This window comes from Eurytemora carolleeae, unplaced genomic scaffold (genome assembly GCF_000591075.1).
Source record: "Eurytemora carolleeae unplaced genomic scaffold, Eaff_2.0 scaffold138, whole genome shotgun sequence".
Taxonomy (NCBI): Eukaryota; Metazoa; Arthropoda; class Copepoda; order Calanoida; family Temoridae; genus Eurytemora; species Eurytemora carolleeae.
In genome coordinates this window covers 104268-125307 of record NW_019396046.1, presented here as the reverse complement: position 1 = coordinate 125307, position 21040 = coordinate 104268, and the positions used below count along the sequence as shown (strand labels likewise).

The 21040-nt window shown below is 33.2% G+C and overlaps 3 protein-coding genes across 4 annotated transcripts in view; all 3 read left to right on the top strand.

Annotated features, from left to right (window-relative positions):
- The window catches only part of LOC111702729 (eisosome protein SEG2), a 4042-nt gene extending 2013 nt beyond the window's left edge, over positions 1-2029 (top strand). For both annotated transcript variants that reach the window (XM_023474513.1, XM_023474504.1), the window contains exons 5-8: positions 29-110; positions 649-700; positions 1181-1227; positions 1833-2029. In XM_023474513.1, coding sequence (XP_023330281.1) covers positions 29-110; positions 649-700; positions 1181-1227; positions 1833-1932 — 281 coding nt within the window. In that variant the 3' untranslated portion in view covers positions 1933-2029. The remainder of the gene's footprint in view (positions 1-28; positions 111-648; positions 701-1180; positions 1228-1832) is intronic.
- LOC111702629 (F-box-like/WD repeat-containing protein TBL1XR1-A) lies at positions 2016-14596 on the top strand. Its single transcript, XM_023474385.1, has 16 exons — positions 2016-2096; positions 2746-2859; positions 3453-3569; positions 5653-5736; positions 6484-6546; positions 6937-7023; positions 8182-8266; positions 8649-8717; positions 9277-9363; positions 10083-10162; positions 10195-10206; positions 10649-10732; positions 11242-11326; positions 12731-12915; positions 13859-13930; positions 14115-14596. Exons 1-16 carry the CDS (start codon positions 2046-2048, stop codon positions 14193-14195), a joined length of 1356 nt encoding a protein of 451 aa, XP_023330153.1. The 5' UTR covers positions 2016-2045; the 3' UTR covers positions 14196-14596.
- A 4-nt stretch (positions 14597-14600) lies between these two features.
- Positions 14601-21040, top strand: part of LOC111702618 (serine/threonine-protein kinase mTOR-like) — a 43273-nt gene continuing 36833 nt past the window's right edge. Inside the window, 8 exon segments of the mRNA XM_023474375.1 lie at positions 14601-15040; positions 16172-16271; positions 16773-16820; positions 17284-17381; positions 17714-17813; positions 18636-18732; positions 19559-19647; positions 20169-20289. Coding sequence (XP_023330143.1) covers positions 14985-15040; positions 16172-16271; positions 16773-16820; positions 17284-17381; positions 17714-17813; positions 18636-18732; positions 19559-19647; positions 20169-20289 — 709 coding nt within the window. The 5' untranslated portion in view covers positions 14601-14984.

Here is a 21040-nt window from a genome sequence, read left to right as displayed (position 1 = left end):
TTACCCCGGGCTAATGAATATATTTTAGACGAGTTCAAATATCGAGCCGGATATCTATGTGAGGCGGTGTGGCCGGGAGACGGAGAATGGTATCCGGCCAAAGTTATCAGGTTAGTAATATATCTTTTTCCCCCAAGGTTAAGTTTTTTTATTAAGGGTTTTAATTTGGAAAAATAAATGATTTTTAGGAAAAAATATAATATTTTTAGAACAGTTGCAGAAAGGATGATGTCGAATTTTTAACTTTTTGCCCAGATCATCTGACGTCTGAATCTATATATATACTTTTCTTGTCTGCGTGTCTGTCTGTTTGTTTGCATCCAAAAAACGTCAAAACTGGTGAACCGATTGGACACACCTTTTGTGTGGGACCTTACATGACCCCAGGAAAGGTTTATGGATGATCAAAATTTCAAAAACTCACCTTAAAAATTCGATTTTCATCAAACTTTAAAATCTCTGGCATTTTTTTTATAAAATCCGCGAAATCTTTTTCCTATTGTTTACGCTGTATACAAAGAGAAAATGTTCACAATTAAAATAGAAGATAGGCGCCCGGAAAGCCTAGTAATAAAATGAATAATCTCCTCCTGATCCCGGAATTCATGTTTTATTATGGTTCTCTAATATACTCTGTACACTGTATAGGGTGAAAGTATGGAAGCGAAGTGTGATAGTTAGATACAGAGGATTCACAAAGGTACTATTTCAGAGCGCTTCACGCCACTCTTTCTAGGCAAATATCTTCCTTCAAAATCATAATTAATTATTTTGCATTTTTTTTCTCGTGATGAATATTCGTTTATTTTGTGATTATGAAAAAAGTAGGCTGGGTAAACAAATTATTGAAGGACTACTTTAAGAGATTTCGTATTTGCTAACATATTTTTTAATATCACACCACAATTAGCTTTAAAAATTAGGACTAATGCAATTTGATTCCTCCTTTAAGACCTACTGTTTGGTTTAGTTTTAAAAAAAAATGTACAGTCTCTTAAAAAGGACTGTATACGTAATTTGAGTCCCTTTAAGACCTAGAAAACGACCTTATCTTCCATAATATTGATCAGATAAAGGTTTTAAAGGTGTCGTTGTGATTCGGACATTTTCCATCTTTGCATGAAGGGTCACTTGAAATTACGCTGTCAGTCCCTTTAAATTAAAGGTTATGTTATCCTAGGAGGAGGAGGAGGAGGTGGAGGAGAAGAATATTAGACCAAGAATCAGGGAATTATTATCAATAATTAGTTTAAAAGCGATTTTTAATTCATTAAAGGACCTCATGGAGATATTTTTTATCCGATGTTTTTTTTTTGGGTTAAATTTCATAAAAAAAACGCAATTTGGCTTTCTTAATCAATTAAGTTCCACCAGGCTCTTTCCTAATATAACTATTATGTATGATGAAGTTACTTCTGAGGTTGACTAGTACTACCCAAGTAGAACATATTTAGCTAAAATTCAACCAGCCTGGCATAAATTTGCAAATTTTCGGACGTCAGATTAAAGGGATTGTTGACGAAATTAGGTAGATAATTATAAGAATGTTGACGTAATTCTGTAGATTATTAAGAGAATGTTGAAGTAATTAGGTAGATTATTAAGAGAATGTTGACGTAGTTAGGTAGATAATTAAGAGAATGTTGACGTAATTAGGTAGATTATTAAGGGAATGTTGACGTGATTATGTTGATTAATGGGAATGTTGACGTAATTAGGTAGATCATTAAGAGAATGTTGACGTAATTATGTTGATTAATGGGAATGTTGACGTAATTAGGTAGATTAAAGGGAATGTTGACGAAATAAGGTAGATATTGATAAGATTTTAGGAAGCGAAGTAAAACTAAACGAAGATCTGGAAAGAAGAAAAGAAAAATAGAACCCTTGAACCTGGAAGGAATTAACAGAGTTTTCGCATCGGAGAAATAGTCCCAGGATAAGTTATTATTAAATATGTTATTTCAGGCAACATTGGTTGGGAAAATTCATTCAGAGTGACCTATGCTTAGACAATTAAGTTATTTTTTTTTTTTCAGAAAAAAATGAGTTTCTCCAGCGACGAAGTGAATTTTCTTGTCTACCGATATTTACAGGTCAAAACTGATCAATTTGTCTCTGATCATTGATCAATGATCATCATAGTTATCAATGAAAAAACTAGGGGATCCAGGAGGGGGACAATAAACCCTGGACATTGGAGTGATTTTTTTTCGCATTGTTCTTAAGTATTCAACAACATAACTCAGATCGTTTAAATGTATTAAATAAGGTTGGAGCTATTGTTTATAGTATCGTTAATCGTTCTCGACATCCATTTGGGCACTTTGAAATATGAGAATAAATGATTGAACCCTTGATTATAGTTCCGCAGAGCATCTACGAAGAATTAAATTGATCTGAAGGATAAGATGGATATTGGATATTGGATATTGGATAATGCCTAATCCCAATATTCACAACAAAGTTTGGGAACTCTGATTTGGGAACTTCTGTGTTGGAGAATGAATACTCGTAATCCCCATTGCTTGATGTCGATATTCACAGTGGGAACTTATCTTCATCATAGTTTTCTTCCTCCCCTGATCAAAGCTTCCTACAACACCTGGCTGGACACGATTACCATGCAGGATATCGAATAAAGAATAAATAAAAGCGCAGATAAAAAAAATCCGATACCAAACATTTATCCCGATATCCACAATACAAGAGTTCCCAGTTCTGAACATTCACTTTTTTCTTCAGGAATCTGGATTCGTGCATTCAGCCTTTGTATTCGGAGCAGAGTCCTTGATAGCGCAGTCCAATATTAATGGCGCGCTCGTTCCACCTTGCGCGCTCACATCCATTATTCAGAAGGTAAACTTTTTGTTTTTTCTTCTGTTCTTTTTTATTGTCCTTGGTCTTAATTTTTTTCCTCATTTTATCTATCTATCAATGGCGCGCTTGTTTCACATTGCGCACTCACATTTTTTATTGTCCTTAGTTCTTCTCTTAGATGTTTTTCCATCTATCTATCTTTCTATGTGTGATTGCGCAGTCTAATATCAATGGCGCGCTTGTTCCAACTTGCGCGCTCACATTCATTATTCAGAAGGTAAAAACTCCTGTTGAAATATTTCTTTTTATCTTTCTTCAGTCTAGTTAAAGGTACAACTGTCTATTCATCTATCTATCTCTCCATCTAGATATTTATCTATTTATCTCTATCTAGATATTTATCTATCGATCTCTATCTAGGTATTTATCTATCTATTTCTATCTAGGTATTTATCTATCTACCTATCTTTCTATCTATCTATCGACACATCAATCTATTTATCCAGGGATTGATGTATGTACAAGCTGATATGTCTACTAGTGAGGATGGACCTAAAAGATTGATAGATTATCTATCTATCTATCCATCTATATATTTATTTATCTATCTTTCTATTTATCTATCTATCTAGGGATTGATGTATGTAGAAGCTGAGATATCTACTGGTGAAGATGGAACTGAAAGACTTATAGATACTCTTTCTCTTATTGATGCTGTTATGCCAGATGTTGTGTCCAGCCGGAAGCAGGTAACATGGGACTTGGTTAAGTATTTTTTTAGGGGTGTGTATTTTGTTGAAAAATCTTCTTTCCCCCCATGAGTTAGGTAATAGGTATGTTTGCGTGGAGCACACATTTGTTTGGGTTTTATTCGCTGAATTGGGGAAAACAGTAATTTGTATGGAATAATAAATAAGTTTTTGGGTAAATAGTAAAGGATGAAGAAACTTGCATTTTGATGTCCATTTTTAAGCAAAGTAGAGCTGAAAATTTTATAATGAGATATCCTTAATCACGATCACTTAATTTAAGTATCGAATGGACACACTTATGATTTTCTTTTTAAGCCGAATTTTTTCTTGGATATAGTAGACAAAAATCAAATACTGTTTTTTTTTTAAATTTTAAATTTCAAATTTATCGGCTTCATATACGCAATTTTAACTGGTTGAATTTTATACACTTTTCAGGATACAAGTACAAGATTAGGTTAGTCTCGATATTAAGAAAAAGAGAATTTCAATCATTAATCTCAATATCCACCATTCTTCAGCTCAGATAAAACAAAGAGAAATAGCAAAAAGTTCGTAGACGTGTGGTATTAACAACAATACTTAATTATATCTTATACAATCTATTAACATTGTAAAAAGGAAAAATTGCATATTTTCCCTCGGATCTTCAAAATCTTAAAAATGTTCACCTCTGGGATTAAACTACTCCAATGACCCCTAATGGATTGTAGTAGACTTAAGTTCAACCGCAGTTTAGGCGCACAAGAGAAATTGCTAAACAAAGTATTCTTTGTTCAGAAACATATATTCTTGCTCCTAGATTTTATTTCTTTTTTTCCTACACTCATTTTTTCCTACACTCATTTTTTCCTGCTTTTTTTTCCTACACTCATTTTTCCTACACTAATGTTTTCCTACACTCATTTTTTCCTACACTCATGTTTTCCTACACTCATGTTTTCCTACACTCATGTTTTCCTACACTAATTTTTTCCTTCACTCATTTTTTCCTACACTCATGTTTTCCTACACTAATTTTTTCTACACTAATTTTTTCCTACACTCATGTTTTCCTACACTCATGTTTTCCTACAATCATGTTTTCCTACACTCATGTTTTCCTACACTAATTTTTTCCTTCACTCATTTTTTCCTACTCATTTTTTCCTGCTTTTTTTTCTACGCTCATTTTTCCTACACTCATTTTTTCCTACACTCATTTTTTCCTACACTCATTTTTCCCTACACTCATGTTTTCCTACACTAATTTTTTCTACACTAATTTTTTTCTACACTCATGTTTTCCAAAACTCATGTTTTCCTACACTAATTTTTTCCTACACTCATGTTTTCCTACACTTATTTTTCTAATTTTTTCCTACACTCATGTTTTCCTACACTCATGTTTTCCTACACTCATGTTTCCTACACTCATGTTTTCCTACACTCATGTTTTCCTACACTAATTTTTTCCTTCACTCATTTTTTCCTACACTCATGTTTTCCTACACTAATTTTTTCCTACACTAATTTTTTCCTACACTCATATTTTCCTACACTCATGTTTTTCTACACTAATTTTTTCTTTCACTCATTTTTTCCTACACTTATTTTTTCCTTCACTCATTTTTTCCTACACTCATTTTTTCCTACACTCATTTTTTCCTACACTCATTTTTTCCAACACTCATGTTTTCCTACACTCATGTTTTTCTACACTCATGTTTTCCTACACTCATTTTTTCCTTTACTCATTTTTTCAACACTCATTTTTTCCTACACTCATTTTTTCAACACTCATTTTTTCCTACACTCATTTTTTCCTACACTCATTTTTTCCTACACTCATTTTTTCCAACACTCATTTTTTCCTTCACTCATTTTTTCCTACACTCATTTTTTTTTACACTCATTTTTTCCTACACTCATGTTTTCCTACACTCATTCTCCTACACTCATTTTTTTCTTCGATAATTTTCATCTTTAATGTGGATTCAAGTTTTTTTCTAATAAGGAAAATGAACGAGCTTTGGTCGAAGCAATTATTTTTTAAAATTATTTTATCAATTAATTTTAAATAATTAATTAATCAATGTAGGTTGAGAGTGGAGGTAAACCTCCAGTAAAGGTTGAAGGGGAGGAACCTCCACCGGTGGAGACTACTCCAGCAGAACCAATGGAGGTAAATAAATCAATCAATTAATTAATTAATTATGATCTGAAAAGGAGTAAAAGCCCCCACCCCCATCTCCTTAATATGTTTTTTGTGCTTTTAATGTGTGCTAATGCTCGATTTATATCAGTCAATTTTTGGAGAGAAAGTTTAAAAAAAGGCTAAGAACAGAAGTCCCTTTTTAATTCTTAATTTTCGACTTTCTTGTCCATTTCTTAATTTTTTAATTTCTCCTTGATGTTTTATTGTAATTGATCAAAAAAACTAACAAACATATTTTTCCAAGTATAATTTTTTTTCATTTTTACTTTTTTGGAAATACTTTTCTTCAGGAAAAACTTGTTCTTTCATTACATTTTCTTCATATTTTGATTTGTAAGAAGAAGAATAACAAGTAGATGATTGATGTAAGCTGTGCTGGGATCCGCAAAATTTTGGCTCTATTTATCCGGATTCGGAAAGATCCACGGATTCGGTCCCAAGGGGAGAAATATTATCAAAAAACTTGTTAAATTTTTTCCTCTCAAAACTCAAATCCGAATTGTTGAATAAAGAGGGAGTATTAAAAAGTTCCTTATCCTTATGAATGGTTCATCAAGTTCAAAAAAAAAGAAAAAGAATTTAACAATTAATCTTTAATCTTTTGTTTAAAAAATCAGATCCGCATCAAAATGAAATAGATCTTAGGCACTGGATGTATGCTTTATTGTTAAGATAAATTTCATTTGCCCTTTAAACATAAAAAATTTGCTCAAGGTTGAAATGGGACTTGAGATACCGTTCGAGAAGGCACAAGTGTTGAAGGGACACGACAGTGAGGTAAATAGTCTGCCATCCTATTTCAATTTCTTATTTCCAGATTCTTTCTTTTTATTCATGTTTCCAGCATTTCATTCTTTCATTTATAAGGGTCAAATTGTTAAATCAGGGTGAAGTAATCTAATCAAGCTTTTCACATCATTTGAAACTACAAGGTGTCTCAAAAAAACGGGGAATAAGGGTTTACAGACTCGGGTGTAATCTGATTTTCAAAATTAAGAACATTCTTTAAATATACGTTTAATTTTTTACTAACAAGTCCATAGATCCTTATGCAAAATTGTGTTAACGGAGATTTTCTATATTTTTACCAAATTTACTCACTCCAGTTGGAAAATTTATGAGCCTATAAAATTGCCATTTTTAGATCTACAAGCCTCAAATATCTAGGTATTTATCTGTGCCTGGAATCCGGAACAGGATCTGCTAGCATCCGGTTCCGGTGATTCAACAGCAAGGATATGGAATATGACACAGGTCAACTTTTTATATAAGCAAAAAAACCGGTTTTTTGCAAGATTTCTGGCCGTAAATGAAACAATTTAGAAATGTCGATAAACGAACAAATGAGCAGTATTTTGCGGTTCAAGACGCATCTTTCATACCCATAACTGATCACAGGCAGCCGTATTACGTTTGTATTTCCGAGCCATGTCAACCTTTTCGTTCCCAGTTTGTACTGTATCGCCCGGACATTGGGTAAATAAAGCAGGCACTCAAAAGGACTAGCCGGTGCAACAAGGTTGACGCGGTTAAACTTTAGGTTGAATTTACTTTTACTAAAAGATCAGAGGTGCGTGGAACAGCATGTGTTTGAAAATATGATCGCTGTTTATTTAAATCGTTTAATATTACTGAATGAGTTTCAATTTTTTTCAATTTTTTTCTTTTAGAAATTCTGCTGCCGTATGATATTTTGCTGCTGCAAAAAGAAAGGGTCTGACATTTTTGATGAAATAGTTTCACCCTTATTTTAATCAAATATTTTCTTCCCCCCTTCTCCCATTAATAAAACAAAAATTTTGGGATGACCTCATGATGCTATATCGATTAAACTAACGTTCAATTGGACTATAGTCAGCTATTCACAAACCGGTTTTCTCTATTTTAACATTATTGCAAATAAAATAAAAACAAATTCACGACGTTCAAATAAAATAATCCTAAAATATTTAAGATTAAATCCTACAACTTCTCGTATAAAATTGAAACGATATAATTTTTAGAAAATTGAAAAACTAAACTCAGGGCTATTGCCCTTAAGATCTTTATCGATTTAGAATATATATTTAATTTTTCTTTATATGCAATTAATTGCAGGGGGATGCTCATGTTACAGTATTCTATATATGCAATTAATTGCAGGGGGATGCTCATGTTACAGTATTCTATATATGCAATTAATTGCAGGGGGATGCTCATGTTACAATATTCTATATATGCAATTAATTGCAGGGGGATGCTCATGTTATAGTATTCTATTTATGCAATTAATTGCAGGGGGATGCTCATGTTACAGTATTCTATATATGCAATTAATTGCAGGGAGATGCTCATGTTACAGTATTCTATATATGCAATTAATTGCAGGGGGATGCTCATGTAACAGAATTCTATATATGCAATTAATTGCAGGGGGATGCTCATGTAACAGTATTGAAGCATTGTATAAAGATGGAGGGAAAGGAGGTTCCCAGCAACAAAGATGTGACCTCATTAGGAAATTAATCAATTTATATTTCCTTTTATTGATCAAGAACGCATGTGATATCCAGTATTTTCTAGTTTAAAATTGTGCTTGCTTTATGAAAAATTCAGAAAAATGTCGGAAATGAACTATTTTTAAGCGAAAAAACGACTCATCGACTAAATCTTATACATTGATCAGTTAAAGGGGTGATGAAAAAGTAAAAAAAAATGGGGTAACGTTTAGAGTCGAGCATATCCCTCTTAAAATGGAGTCGAACTTTATTAGCCTGCTGTCATTGTGCGAAACCAAGGGGCATTTCTACCCCCCCCCCAAAAAAAAAACGTTAATTGGCAAGGTTTAAATTTTTTTATTAAGGTCAATTTTTTAATTAATTGATTGATTGATCTTGAAGACTGGAACTGTCACGGGAATCTACTGGCTACAGGATCTTACGATGGTTTTGCTAGAATCTGGACAACTAGTGAGTACATAGAGTACACGGGTTGATTGGGTACCTGGGTTCATTGAGTACATGGGCTTATAAAGTACACGCTGGTTCACGGGTTTATTGTGTACATTGGTTTATAAGTTAGTGTTCAATGTTCATAGAGTTCAAAGAACGCACGGATTAATGGAGTACATGGGTTCGTGAAGAAGTACATAGATCATTAAGTGAAAACAATTATAGAGAACAGAGAATATTTGTTTTTTTTTTAGTACAGGTGTTCAGAGTACACGGACTTCAGAACATATGATCACAAAGTGCACAGTTCTTATATTACACTATTCAAAAATGCTATTGGCGAAAAAATATATTCTTTTGTGCAAGTTTATATTCATGTTGCGAAAACATACATTTTCATGGCAAAAATATATATTCTTTTTGTGGGAAATGCATTAATTTGCGTAATTATATATTCTTTTTGCGAATGTTTATTTTTTTAATCTTTTTGTGAAATTGTATATTCTTATTTTGAAAATATATATTCTTTTAGTAAAATCTACATTATTTTATCACCCTATCACGTGACTTATTTCAGCTGGTAAGCTTGAGAAAACACTGGGTCAGCACAAGGGTCCAATATTTGCTCTGAAATGGAACAAAAACGGAAAATATATTCTTTCAGGTGACATTAGATATTCTCTATTCGATTGATTGATTGATAAATTAATAGTTTTATTTGTTCAATGAGCAATATAAAATGATTTGATTTATTTATTTCTATCCTGTTTTATGATTGATACAATAATTTGATTCTGAAATATACGATTGACTGATAGTTGGTTGTTTGGTTGGTCAATAGGTCGACTGATTTCTTGACTGATAGTTGATTTTTTTATTTGTTTGTTCGGGGAATGATCGATTGATTGATTGATTGATTAATTGAATAATTGATTAGTTACTTTGTTGATTGATTAGATGGAGTTTGATTGATCTATTGATTCATGTATTGATTGATGTACTGATTGTTTGATTGATTGGATGAAGTTTTATTTTTTGATTGATTGCTGCATTGATGGTTTGATGATTGATTGATTGGTTGATTGATTGATGTATTTTTAGCTGGAGTTATCGTACGACTATTATCTGACTGATTGATTAATCATTGCTTGAATGACTGAATGTTTTTAAGTGATTGATTTGGTCGAATAAATAAGCGAAAGTGGTTCGTTGATTGATTGATTGCTTAATTAATAGTTCGTTTTTGGATGATTTTTATTTATTGATTGATTGATTGTTTAGTTTAGTGTTTGATTTGCACGATTAAATAATTAGTGGATGGATGATTGATTTATTAATGTTTAATTGATAATTGATTGATGATATATTGAGATTGATGTTTAGCTGGAGTTGACCGTACGACTATTATTTGGGATGCGAGCACAGGAAGCTGTAGACAACAGTTTGCTTTCCATTCAGCACCAGCTTTAGGTACTGGGGCCGGGGGGGGGTTATCAAATCCTTCCAGGTTAGATAGATATAGATAGATACAGATACAGATACAGATACAGATACAGATACAGATGCAGATGCAGATGCAGATGCAGATGCAGATGCAGATGCAGATGCAGATGCAGATGCAGATGCAGATGCAGATTCAGATGCAGATGCAGATGCAGATGCAGATGCAGATTCAGATGCAGATGCAGATGCAGATGCAGATGCAGATGCAGATGCAGATGCAGATGCAGATGCAGATGCAGATGCAGATGCAGATGAGATGCATGAGTTTCGTTCTCAAAAATATCGTTCATTTTCCACCTATTTCTTTCGTTTTCTCAATCCAATTCGTTCGTCCATTGTTCTTTTTTTCTGAACAACACCATCGTTCACATGAAATTTTGTTCGTTTTCAAATAATTTCTTTTTTTCACAAAAACGATGCTCATCTCTACCTTTAATATTGATTAGGGTCACACTAATGAGGTGAATGCTATCAAATGGGATCCACAGGGGAAGTTCCTAGCCTCGTGCAGTGACGATATGTCATTAAAGGTAAAATTTGGCCATTTTTCTTTTATTGATTTATCAATAATTTATTTCCTGATAATTGATGTATTTATTGATCCAATTATTAAACAAGTGATTGTTCTAATTTGAATAGAGGATTTATGCGTGTATTGATTGTTTGGTTGATGGAGAAATCTGAAAAATTGAATGAGTCATTGTTGCTGAATGATTCTGTTAGACTTATTTTATTCTAATTGATATCGATTTATTCTGACTAATTTCGATTAATTCTGATTGATTTCCACTGATTCTGATTGATTCTAGTTGATTCATGTTGATTCAGATTAATTCAATATGATTATGTTTGAATCCGATAGACTTTGATTAACTTCGATTCATTCTTAGCGATTTAAATAGATTCTGATTGATTCTTCTTAAATGTTATTTACTGATATTAATAGCTTTCTATAGTTTGTTTATTCTACACTGTACACAAGGATTTAAAGAACGAATTGATTTGATTTGATTTGATTTGATTTGATTACAATGCCTAGATCTGGAGTATGGACAAGGATACCTGTGTCCATGACCTGCAGGCGCATCAGAAGGAAATTTATACAATTAAATGGAGTCCAACAGGTTACCCTCTCCTTGATTTATTCTCTATTTAAGTCACTGTTGTCGTTATTTTATATTAACACTGTAAACTCAGATTCATTTGAAGTAGCGGACCGACCTGTAAACCAGCTTGAACAAGTAGTACAGACTTTATAAGGGACACCGGGACAGTACAACTTCACAGGAACCAGCTTGAACAAGGTGTACAGACTATATAAGGGACACCGGGACAGTACAACTACACAGGAACCAGCTTGAACAAGTTGTACAGACTTTATAAGGGACACCGGGACAGTACAATTACTCAGGAACCAGCTTGAACAAGTTGTACAGACTATATAAGGGATACCGGGACAGTACAACTACACAGGAACCAGCTTGAACAAGTTGTACAGACTATATAAGGGATACCGGGACAGTACAACTTCACAGGAACCAGCTTGAACAAGTTGTACAGACTATATAAGGGATACCGGGACAGTACAACTACACAGGAACCAGCTTAAACAAGTTGTACAGACTTTATAAGGGACACACACAGGAACCAGCTTGAACAAATTGTACAGACTATATAAGGGATACCGGGACAGTACAACTATACAGGATGAATCATTCACTTTTTGCAAGGGAGTTAGATGTGTGAAGGGGCTTGTCCGATTCATAACAGTACTCTTTAACTCTTTTTCTAATCAAACACGACTTTTTTCCATCTTTAAATTTGATAATTTTACATTTGTGGTCTGTTTTCTTTAAACAATGTTTAGGGATTTATATATTTTATTGAATGATGGCTTTTCAGCTACCAATATTAATAGGAGAGAATTCAACACATTTTCAGATCGACAAATCTTTCTCATTAATCTAGGTCTTAATATTAACAACCCTAACTCCTATAAACTAATCTCGGACCTGGAACAACTGTAACTCCTATAAACTAATCTAGGACCTGGAACAACTGTAACTTCTATAAACTAATCTAGGACCTGGAACAATTCTACCTCTTATAAACTAGTCTAGGACCTGGAACAACTCTAACTTCTATAAACTAATCTAGGACCTGGAACAACTCTAACTTCTATAAACTAATCTAGGACCTGGAACAACCCTAACTTCTATAAACTAATCTTAAGGACCTGGAACAACCCTAACTTCTATAAACTATTCTAGGACCTGGAACAACTCTAACTTCTATAAACTAATCTAGGACCTGGAACAACCCTAACTACTATAAACTAATCTAGGACCTGGAACAACCCAAACTCCTATAAACTAATCTAGGACCTGGAACAACCCTAACACCTATAAACTAATCTAGGACCTGGAATACCCCTAACTCCTATAAACTAATCTAGGGCCTGGAATTACTCATACTCCTATAAACTAAGCTAGGCCTGGAACACCTCTAACTTCTATAAACTAATCTAGGACCTGGAACGAATAACCCTAACTCTCCCCTGGTGCTAGCGTCTGCTAGTTTTGACTCCACTGTCCGACTATGGGATGTTGAGAGAGGAACCTGTACCCATACTCTCACTAGGCACAAGGAGCCTGTATACTCCGTAGCATTCAGTCCGGATGGAAAATATTTAGCCAGTGGAAGCTTTGACAAGGTGACCTTTAAGGATTTTTAGTTTTTTAGATTTTGACCTTAAAGGATTTTGAAATTTTTAGAGTTTACAATCTGAAAATGTGACCTTGAAGAAATTTAAATGTTCCAGATTTTAATATTTGACAAGAGTGGTATTTAAGGATTTTAGTTTTTTAGATTTTACTTACTGACAAGGGGTCCTGTAAGAAGTTTTAGTTTTTAGATTTCATATTTGACAAAGTGAGATTAAAGAAATTTGAACTTTTTAGATTTTAATATCTGCCAGGGGGTCTTACTCCTGTAACGAGTTAAAGTTTTTAGATTTTATATGTGACAAAGCTACTTTGAAGAAATTTGAATTTTTTAGATTTTAATTTCTGACAGAGTGATATTTATGGATTTTAGTTTTTTTAGATTTTACTATCTGACAAGGGGACCTATAAGAAGTTTCAGTTTTTAGATTTCTATATTTGACTACGTACGTAACCTTGAAGAATTTTAAGTTTTTAAGATTTTAATATTTAATCAAGATTTCCTGTAATACTTTTTAGGTATTTTAAAGACCGATAATTTTTTATCGGATAATTTTCCGATTATCGGCATCTTTATGATTAACTAGCTCAAGTGCTTGCCGTTGCCCGTGGAATTTTGAAGAAAAAATTTTAAATTTTGAAAGAAAAGACTTAGAACTTTGAAAAAAAGACTTTGAATTTTGAAAAAAAAAAATAATTTAAAATTTTGAAAAAGTTCTAATTTTTTTGCCTATGTTACCCCCCCCCCCTTGGCCAGCTATAGCTAACATATTAATGTATATAGATGAGGGAAGAGCTTTGTTATACAGATTGATTACAAATCAGGGTACAATTTTAAATTAGTAAAGTCATATTTTGAATTTGCAGAATGGAAGTAGGATAGCCCTTACAGTCTGATTTGATAAATTAATTATTTTGATTTTATATGTTTAGTGTGTTCATATTTGGAGTACACAGTCGGGTCAGCTGGTTCACTCATACCTTGGTACTGGAGGAATATTTGAGGTAATTATGCCACCCTAGTATTCACTTTTTAACATTTACTCCACCCTAATATTTATATTTAATCATACCTACCTACCTACCTACCTACCTACCTACCTACCTACCTACCTACCTACCTACCTACCTACCTACCTACCTACCTACCTACCTACCTACCTGCCTACCTACCTACCTACCTACCTAGGTTTGCTGGAACTCCCGAGGGGACAAAGTTGGAGCATCAGCCTCTGACGGAACTGTTTTCGTTCTTGACCTGAGGAAGTAGAGTGTTAATACCGCAGGCTGTCTTGAAGCTTAGGATTGAGGATTGAGAAATGTTAAGACTTATCTTCTCCTGACTTGTTATTTGTTGTTAAATATCTTTTATACATAAAGTTTTAAACATGAATTTTCCCAGTTAAAAAAAAATAGAATTCACGCATTTTCATGAAAAAAAGAAGAAAAAACATTCCCTTTTGTGAAAAATCCAGTTTTCCTCTGTTGTTTTTTCTCTCTCTCTCAACTAAATGAGTTTGGATTGATATATATAGATAATAAATCCTTATCGATTGATTGATTGATTTATCTATTAATTGATTAATTGTAAACAATGAGTCTTATGTTCGTAATATTGCATTCGTACCTGATGTATTTATGTTGATGTAGTCCAGGGGTGCATTTCTTATGGAGCGGGGAATCTACTGAACATTTTTGACTAGAACTGGAAAATATGAATTTCCCATTGATTTAAAAGAATATTAGTTAATTTCCATTATTTTCTTATATCTTGGTAAAAGTAACTAGGATTATTTGTACCCCTTTTACCTCTTGTATCTATCTTGTTTGTTAAATTTGAAAGCAGTAAATAAATTATGTTATTTTTAAATAAAAAAGCTTTGTTACAAAATACAAATTTTCTTATATTATTTCATTTTACTAACCTTGTACTGTGTACACGTCCTGTCAGTGTAAATGTTTACTTACTGAATTGTGGATTTTTCCAGATTTAAAATTTTCAAAATGGCTTATCAATTGAAACCAGTTTGAACCAGCTCAAAACTAGTTTTAATCCAAAATGGCGGACCAGCAGAAAGCGCCCCCGCTGCAGCAGCAGCAGCAAATCATGAACAGGTTAGTCAAGTTAGTGTTAAAGTAGTTCGGACGTTGACAATTTGACATTTTTTTAGAGGATTTCATCAAATTATTAATCTAAGACTGTACTGTACATTGTCAGGGTGTATCATTTCCCTCCCCACTTTTTAAAAATCATTTTTCCCCAAGAAAATTTGTATGTTTGCATTTAGCATAATTTTTGTTTAATGGTTTTATTCGTCTAGTTTGAGAAAATAAATTATTTTGAGGGGAAAATGATTGAAAGTTGGTATAAAAAGTAACAAAAAGAATGAAAAAAGTTGCATTATTATGTCTGCAATTTCTCGCTTTTCTCCCCCAACTAATATAAAATCATTTCCTGAGACGCATCGCTAGATCTTATTACCCATATGAGCATGTCTTCATAATTATTTTTCTAACGGCAATGTTGAAATTATATTTGCATGTAGCAATTTCAATATCCAGAAAAATATATCCTATTCTAATTCATATATTTAGATTGACATAAAGCAAAAAACCGAGATTCCGAACATATTTTTAAAATGTATTGATAAAATAATTAAAAACTGGTAAACCTATTTTTTGTGACTTTATTTATTGAATAGCGAGTTGGATTCACAACGGTACCATGACCTTTTAAACCGTTGATAAGTGTACAATTCTTGTAAATTCCTCCAATTGTTCACGCAAGCTATTAAAGAGGACCGGAATCAAAAATAGTCAATTTTAAGAAATAACTTGAAAATACGTCTACAGTTCCTTTAGTTTAAATTCAGGTTTGTCCCCCCCCCCCCTTTTTTTAGGGTTTTATTTGCAGAATAGGGGGAAATGAAATTATGTATATCAGCAGATTCCAGTAAAAGAGTGGACCTGAGCTTGCAAAAAATATACTAACGGCTTTTTGCAGGGATGTCACAAAAAGTTCTTTTATCTCTATTTCAAAATTAGCCGTAAAAGAACAAGAGACTTGGGAAATACAGAGATTGCTAACAACCAGCAGCTGTTATCATCTGATGATTTATACTTCGTAAAAAATTTAAAAAAATAAAAAATGTCAAAAAGAGAGCAATTAAAAAAAAATTCGAGTGAAATGTATTAAAAAGGATGAAAAAAATGTCTTGATAAAAATGTTATAATAATTAAACCTAGGTTTGCCTCTGAGCTGAAATCTAAAAACGAAAACGTGAGAAACAAGGCAGCCAAGGATCTTCATTCTTATGTTTCAACCGAACTACGCGAAGTGTCACAGGTATATACATAAATCTATATCAACCCGAACTACGTGAAATGGCCCAATTGATGATAAAGTAATATATCAAACAAACTACGTTAACTGAACTACGTGAAGTATCCTAGGTAAAAAGAAAGTACTACATTAACTGAACTACGTGAAGTATCCTAGGTATATACAAAATACTACATTATCTGAACTAAGTGAAGTATCCTAGGTAAACACAAAGTACTAAATCAACCAAACTTCGTGAAGTATCCTAGGTAAATACATGTAGCACATCAACCAAACTACATGAGGTATCCCAGGTATATACAGAGAACTATATCAACCGAACTACTTGAAGTGGCCCATAAAAATAGATAGTTCTAAATCAATCAAACTACGTTAATTCTCCGAGTAAAATTCATGTTACTGCAAATCGTGATCTTTCATAGATACTGCTGCATAAACTAAGTTACGACAGCTACGAGAATGTGTTAAAATTGTTAATTTGTTTATTTAAATTGTTAATTTCAGGAAGAGTTAAATTCTTTTCTCGATGATTTTAACCATTACATCTTCGAGGTAGTTCATTTATACGTTATATATGCGTGACAAATGTTTGATTTTGATCGATTTTGATTGATCCTGGATTTGAATGATTGATTGATTTTTATTTTGCTGATGATTGTTAGTAATTGATTAAACGATTGATTAATTGATCTAGATGGTTTCTGATTATACCTCTGCTAATCTGGGATGTTTACTTTCTAAAGTTGCATTATTGATTGATTGATTAATTGGTGTGATTTGATTTGATTGATTGATTAATGTTTTTCCCCCCTTTACTCTACTCTATCCAAGTTTTTTTTAGTTTTTTACATTTTTTTACCTCTGTTCATCGAAGAATAAATTTTGACGAGAATTTTGTGATCAATTAGACTGATTGATTGACTGATATTTGATGTGATTTGATTGATTGATTATTTAATTTAATTTTATTGATTGATTGATCAATGTGATTTGATTGATTGATTGATTGATCTAGATGGTGTCTGGTGACACCTCTGCTAAGCTGGGAGGTATTCTAGCTATAGTTGCTCTCATGAATGCTGATGTATGCAACACTGGAACTAGAATATCAAGGTGTGTAATCTTCAGCTTGGGATCCAATCCAGTTCTTTGGATACAATTTAATTTAGATCTTGGGATCCAATTCAAATCTTAGGATCCAATCCAGGTTTGCGGATCCAATTCAGATCTTTGAATTTCAACAAGCACAATGTCAAGGTTGTTTTTACATCCATTTTTAATTTACATTTTCGTCATCTATCCTACTCTATTCATTAATAAAGTTCTCTACAATCAATTTGGAAAGAGGAGAAGTTTGAGCTTTCTAGTGCAAGCAGTTTAAAAGAATTTAAAAAATAACCCCCCCCCCCATCCCACACATTTTTTCAAAAATTATTATTTTTTAGATTTGGAAATTATTTGAGGAACAATTGTCTGGCACAGGCAAACTCTCTAGATTTGTCTGTTATAGAGCTGGCAACTAAAGCAATTGCCAGGCTGACACAGGTTAGTCTATTCCTTAATCTCTAGATATTTATAGAGCTGGCAACTAAAGCAATTGCCCGAATTACACAGGTTAGTCTATACCTTAATCTCTAGATATTTATAGAGCTGGCAACTAAAGCAATGGCCAGGCTGACACAGGTTAGTCTATTCCTTAATCTCTAGACATTTATAGAGCTGGCAACTAAAGCAATTGCTAGGCTGACACAGGTTAGTCTTTCCTTAATCTCTAGATATTTATAGAGCTGGCAACCAAAGCAATTGCCAGGCTGACACAGGTTAGTCTATTCCTTAATCTGTAGATATTTATAGAGCTGGCAACTAAAGCAATTGCCAGGCTGACACAGGTTAGTCAATTCTTTAATCTCTAGATATTTATAGAGCTGGCAACTCAAGCAATTGACAGGCTGACACAGGTTAGTCTTTCCTTAATCTCGAGATATTTGTAGAGCTGGCAACCAAAGCAATTGCCTGGCTGACACAGGTTAGTCTATTCCTTAATCTGTAGATATTTATAGAGCTGGCAACTAAAGCAATTGCCAGGCTGACACAGGTTAGTCTATTCCTTAATCTCTAGATATTCATAGAGCTGGCAACTAAAGCCATTGCCCTACTAACACAGGTTGGTTTAGTCTTTTTCTTAACTTCTATCTATTTATCATCTGTTTATCTATTCATCTATTTATCTATCTATTCTATATATCTTGATATCCATCCATCTATCTATCTATTCATATGTTTTTAATGTTTATCTATTTTTTTATATTATATCCATATATTTATTTATCTATCTATTTATATCTCTATATTTATCTATTAATCCAGGTTTCGGGAACGTACACCGCAAACCTGAAGTTTGATTTTATTGACTACGAAGTCAAGAAAGCTTTTGAATGGCTGTCAGCTTCAGAGAGAAACGAAGGTAATTCTTTTTCTATTTTTATCCTAGTGTATCCTAGTGTATCCTAGTGTATCCTAGTGTATATATCCTATTGTATCCTAGTGTAATTATATTTTTAAATAATTGTATCTTTGTATCCGTTATTATTTTAGTGTTGTAATATTTGAAACTTGTATCCTGGAATCCTTGTATTCTTGTACTCTTGTACCCTAGTATTCCTTGTATCCGTGTGCTCTAGTATTCCTTGTATTCTTGTATCCTTGTATCCTTGTATCCTTGTATCCATGTATCCTTGTATTCTTAAATCCTTGTATTCTATAACTTAATATTCCTGTATCCATGTATCCATGTACCCTTGCATCCTTGGTTTTTTAGCGTTGTATTATTTTATACTTTTAACCTGGAATCCTTGTATCCTTGAATTCTTGTATCCTGGAATTCTTGTATCCTTATATCCTGGAATCCTTGTATCCTTGTATCCTGGAATTCTTGCCTCCCTGCATCCTGTCATCCTTTCATCCTTGTATCCTTGTACCCTTGTATCCTTGTATCCTTGTATCCTTGTATCCTTGTTTCCTTGTATACTTGTATCCTTGTATCCTTGTATCCTTGTATCCTTGTATCCTTGTATACTTGTATCCTTGTATCCTCGTTTTCCTTGTATCCTATTATCGTTGTATCCTAGTATCGGTGTATCCTTGTATACCCTATCGATCTATTTATCCTTATCTATCTATCTATCTATCTATCTATCTATCCATCTATCCATCCATTCATCTATCTATCTATCTTGCTATCTATCTCTATCTATCTATTTATCTATATATCTATCTATCTATCGATCTAGGGAGAAGACATACCGCTGTTCTTGTACTGCGTGAGATAGCATACACAATGCCTACATTTTTCTTCCAGAACGTTCATACATTCTTTGAGGTTTGACAGATTTATGTTCTCAATTATTCATTCATTCTAATTAATTAATTGTTTGACATTCTTCTATATTTTTTATTTCTGTAATTTAGATTTTTTACGTTTATAAAAAATCTTCAACCCGCATTCATTATTCATTTATTCATTCATTCATTTATTCGTAGCGTTCATTTATTCATTCATTTATTTATTCATTTATTCATTTATTCATTTATTCATACCAGCATTAATTTATTTATTCATTTATTCATTCCAGCGTTCATGCATCCATTCAATTATCTTTTCATTCATTCATGCATTCATTTATTAATTCATTCATTCATCCTTGCATCTCTTTATTCTTTATTCTCTTTATGGTGTTTTTTCTTTTCTACCTATTCTAGCCATTAAAGCCGGATCGCTTCACGTACGAGGGTGCTAGAGCGTCGGGAAACCCGTCGGTCGCAGGGTGCAATAAAAACTACAAAAATTAAATTAAATTCAAAATGCAGTGAATTTGCTCAGTCTTCACCCTTTTTGTCTAGGTTATATTCTGCGCTATTCTGGACCCAAAGCCACAATTGCGCGAGAGCGCTACTAACGCGCTTAGAATGGCGCTTTGGGTCACTGCACAAAGAGAAACAAGCGCGGCAGTTAGACAACAAGGTTAGTGAATGCTTCAGTACGTCAAACTAAAGTAAAACTTAGATTAAAACCTTTTTTCAATCATATCTCCTCTTATTGAAGAGTGTTTGAGAAGAACAAAAATGTTTTAAAAATTTTATAAGTAACTGAATTAAATTGCTTTTCTCATACTAGTGCTTTCAACCAAAACGGTTCCAGTACAAACATCATTCGTTTTCCCAGTGAACCACCGTTTAATAAAATCGTTCTTTCAGTAAAAAACTATCGTTTTTTAAAAAATTTGTAGGAAAAATTCATTTGTTCAGTAAAAAAACAATCGTTTTTTATTTACAAAAAAATTAGTTCGTTTTCATAAATTATGCCCATCTCTAAGTCCCTGAATGATGCCCATCTCTAAGTCCCTGAATGATGTCCATCTCTAAGTCCCTTAATGATGTCCATCTCTAAGTCCTAGAATGATGTCCATCTCTAAGTCCCTGAATGATGCCCATCTCTAAGTCCTAAAATGATGCCCATCTCTAAGTCCTTGAATGTTGTCCATTTCTAAGTCCCTGAATGATGCCCATCTCTAAGTCCCTGAATGATGCCCATCTCCAAGTCCCTGAATGATGCCCATCTCTAAGTCCCTAAATGATACCCATCTCTAAGTCCATGAATGATGCCCATCTCTAAGTCCCTGAATGATGCCCATCTCTAAGTCCCTGAATGTTGTCCATCTCTAAGTCCCTGAATAATTTCCATCTCTAAGTCCCTNGAATGATGTCCATCTCTA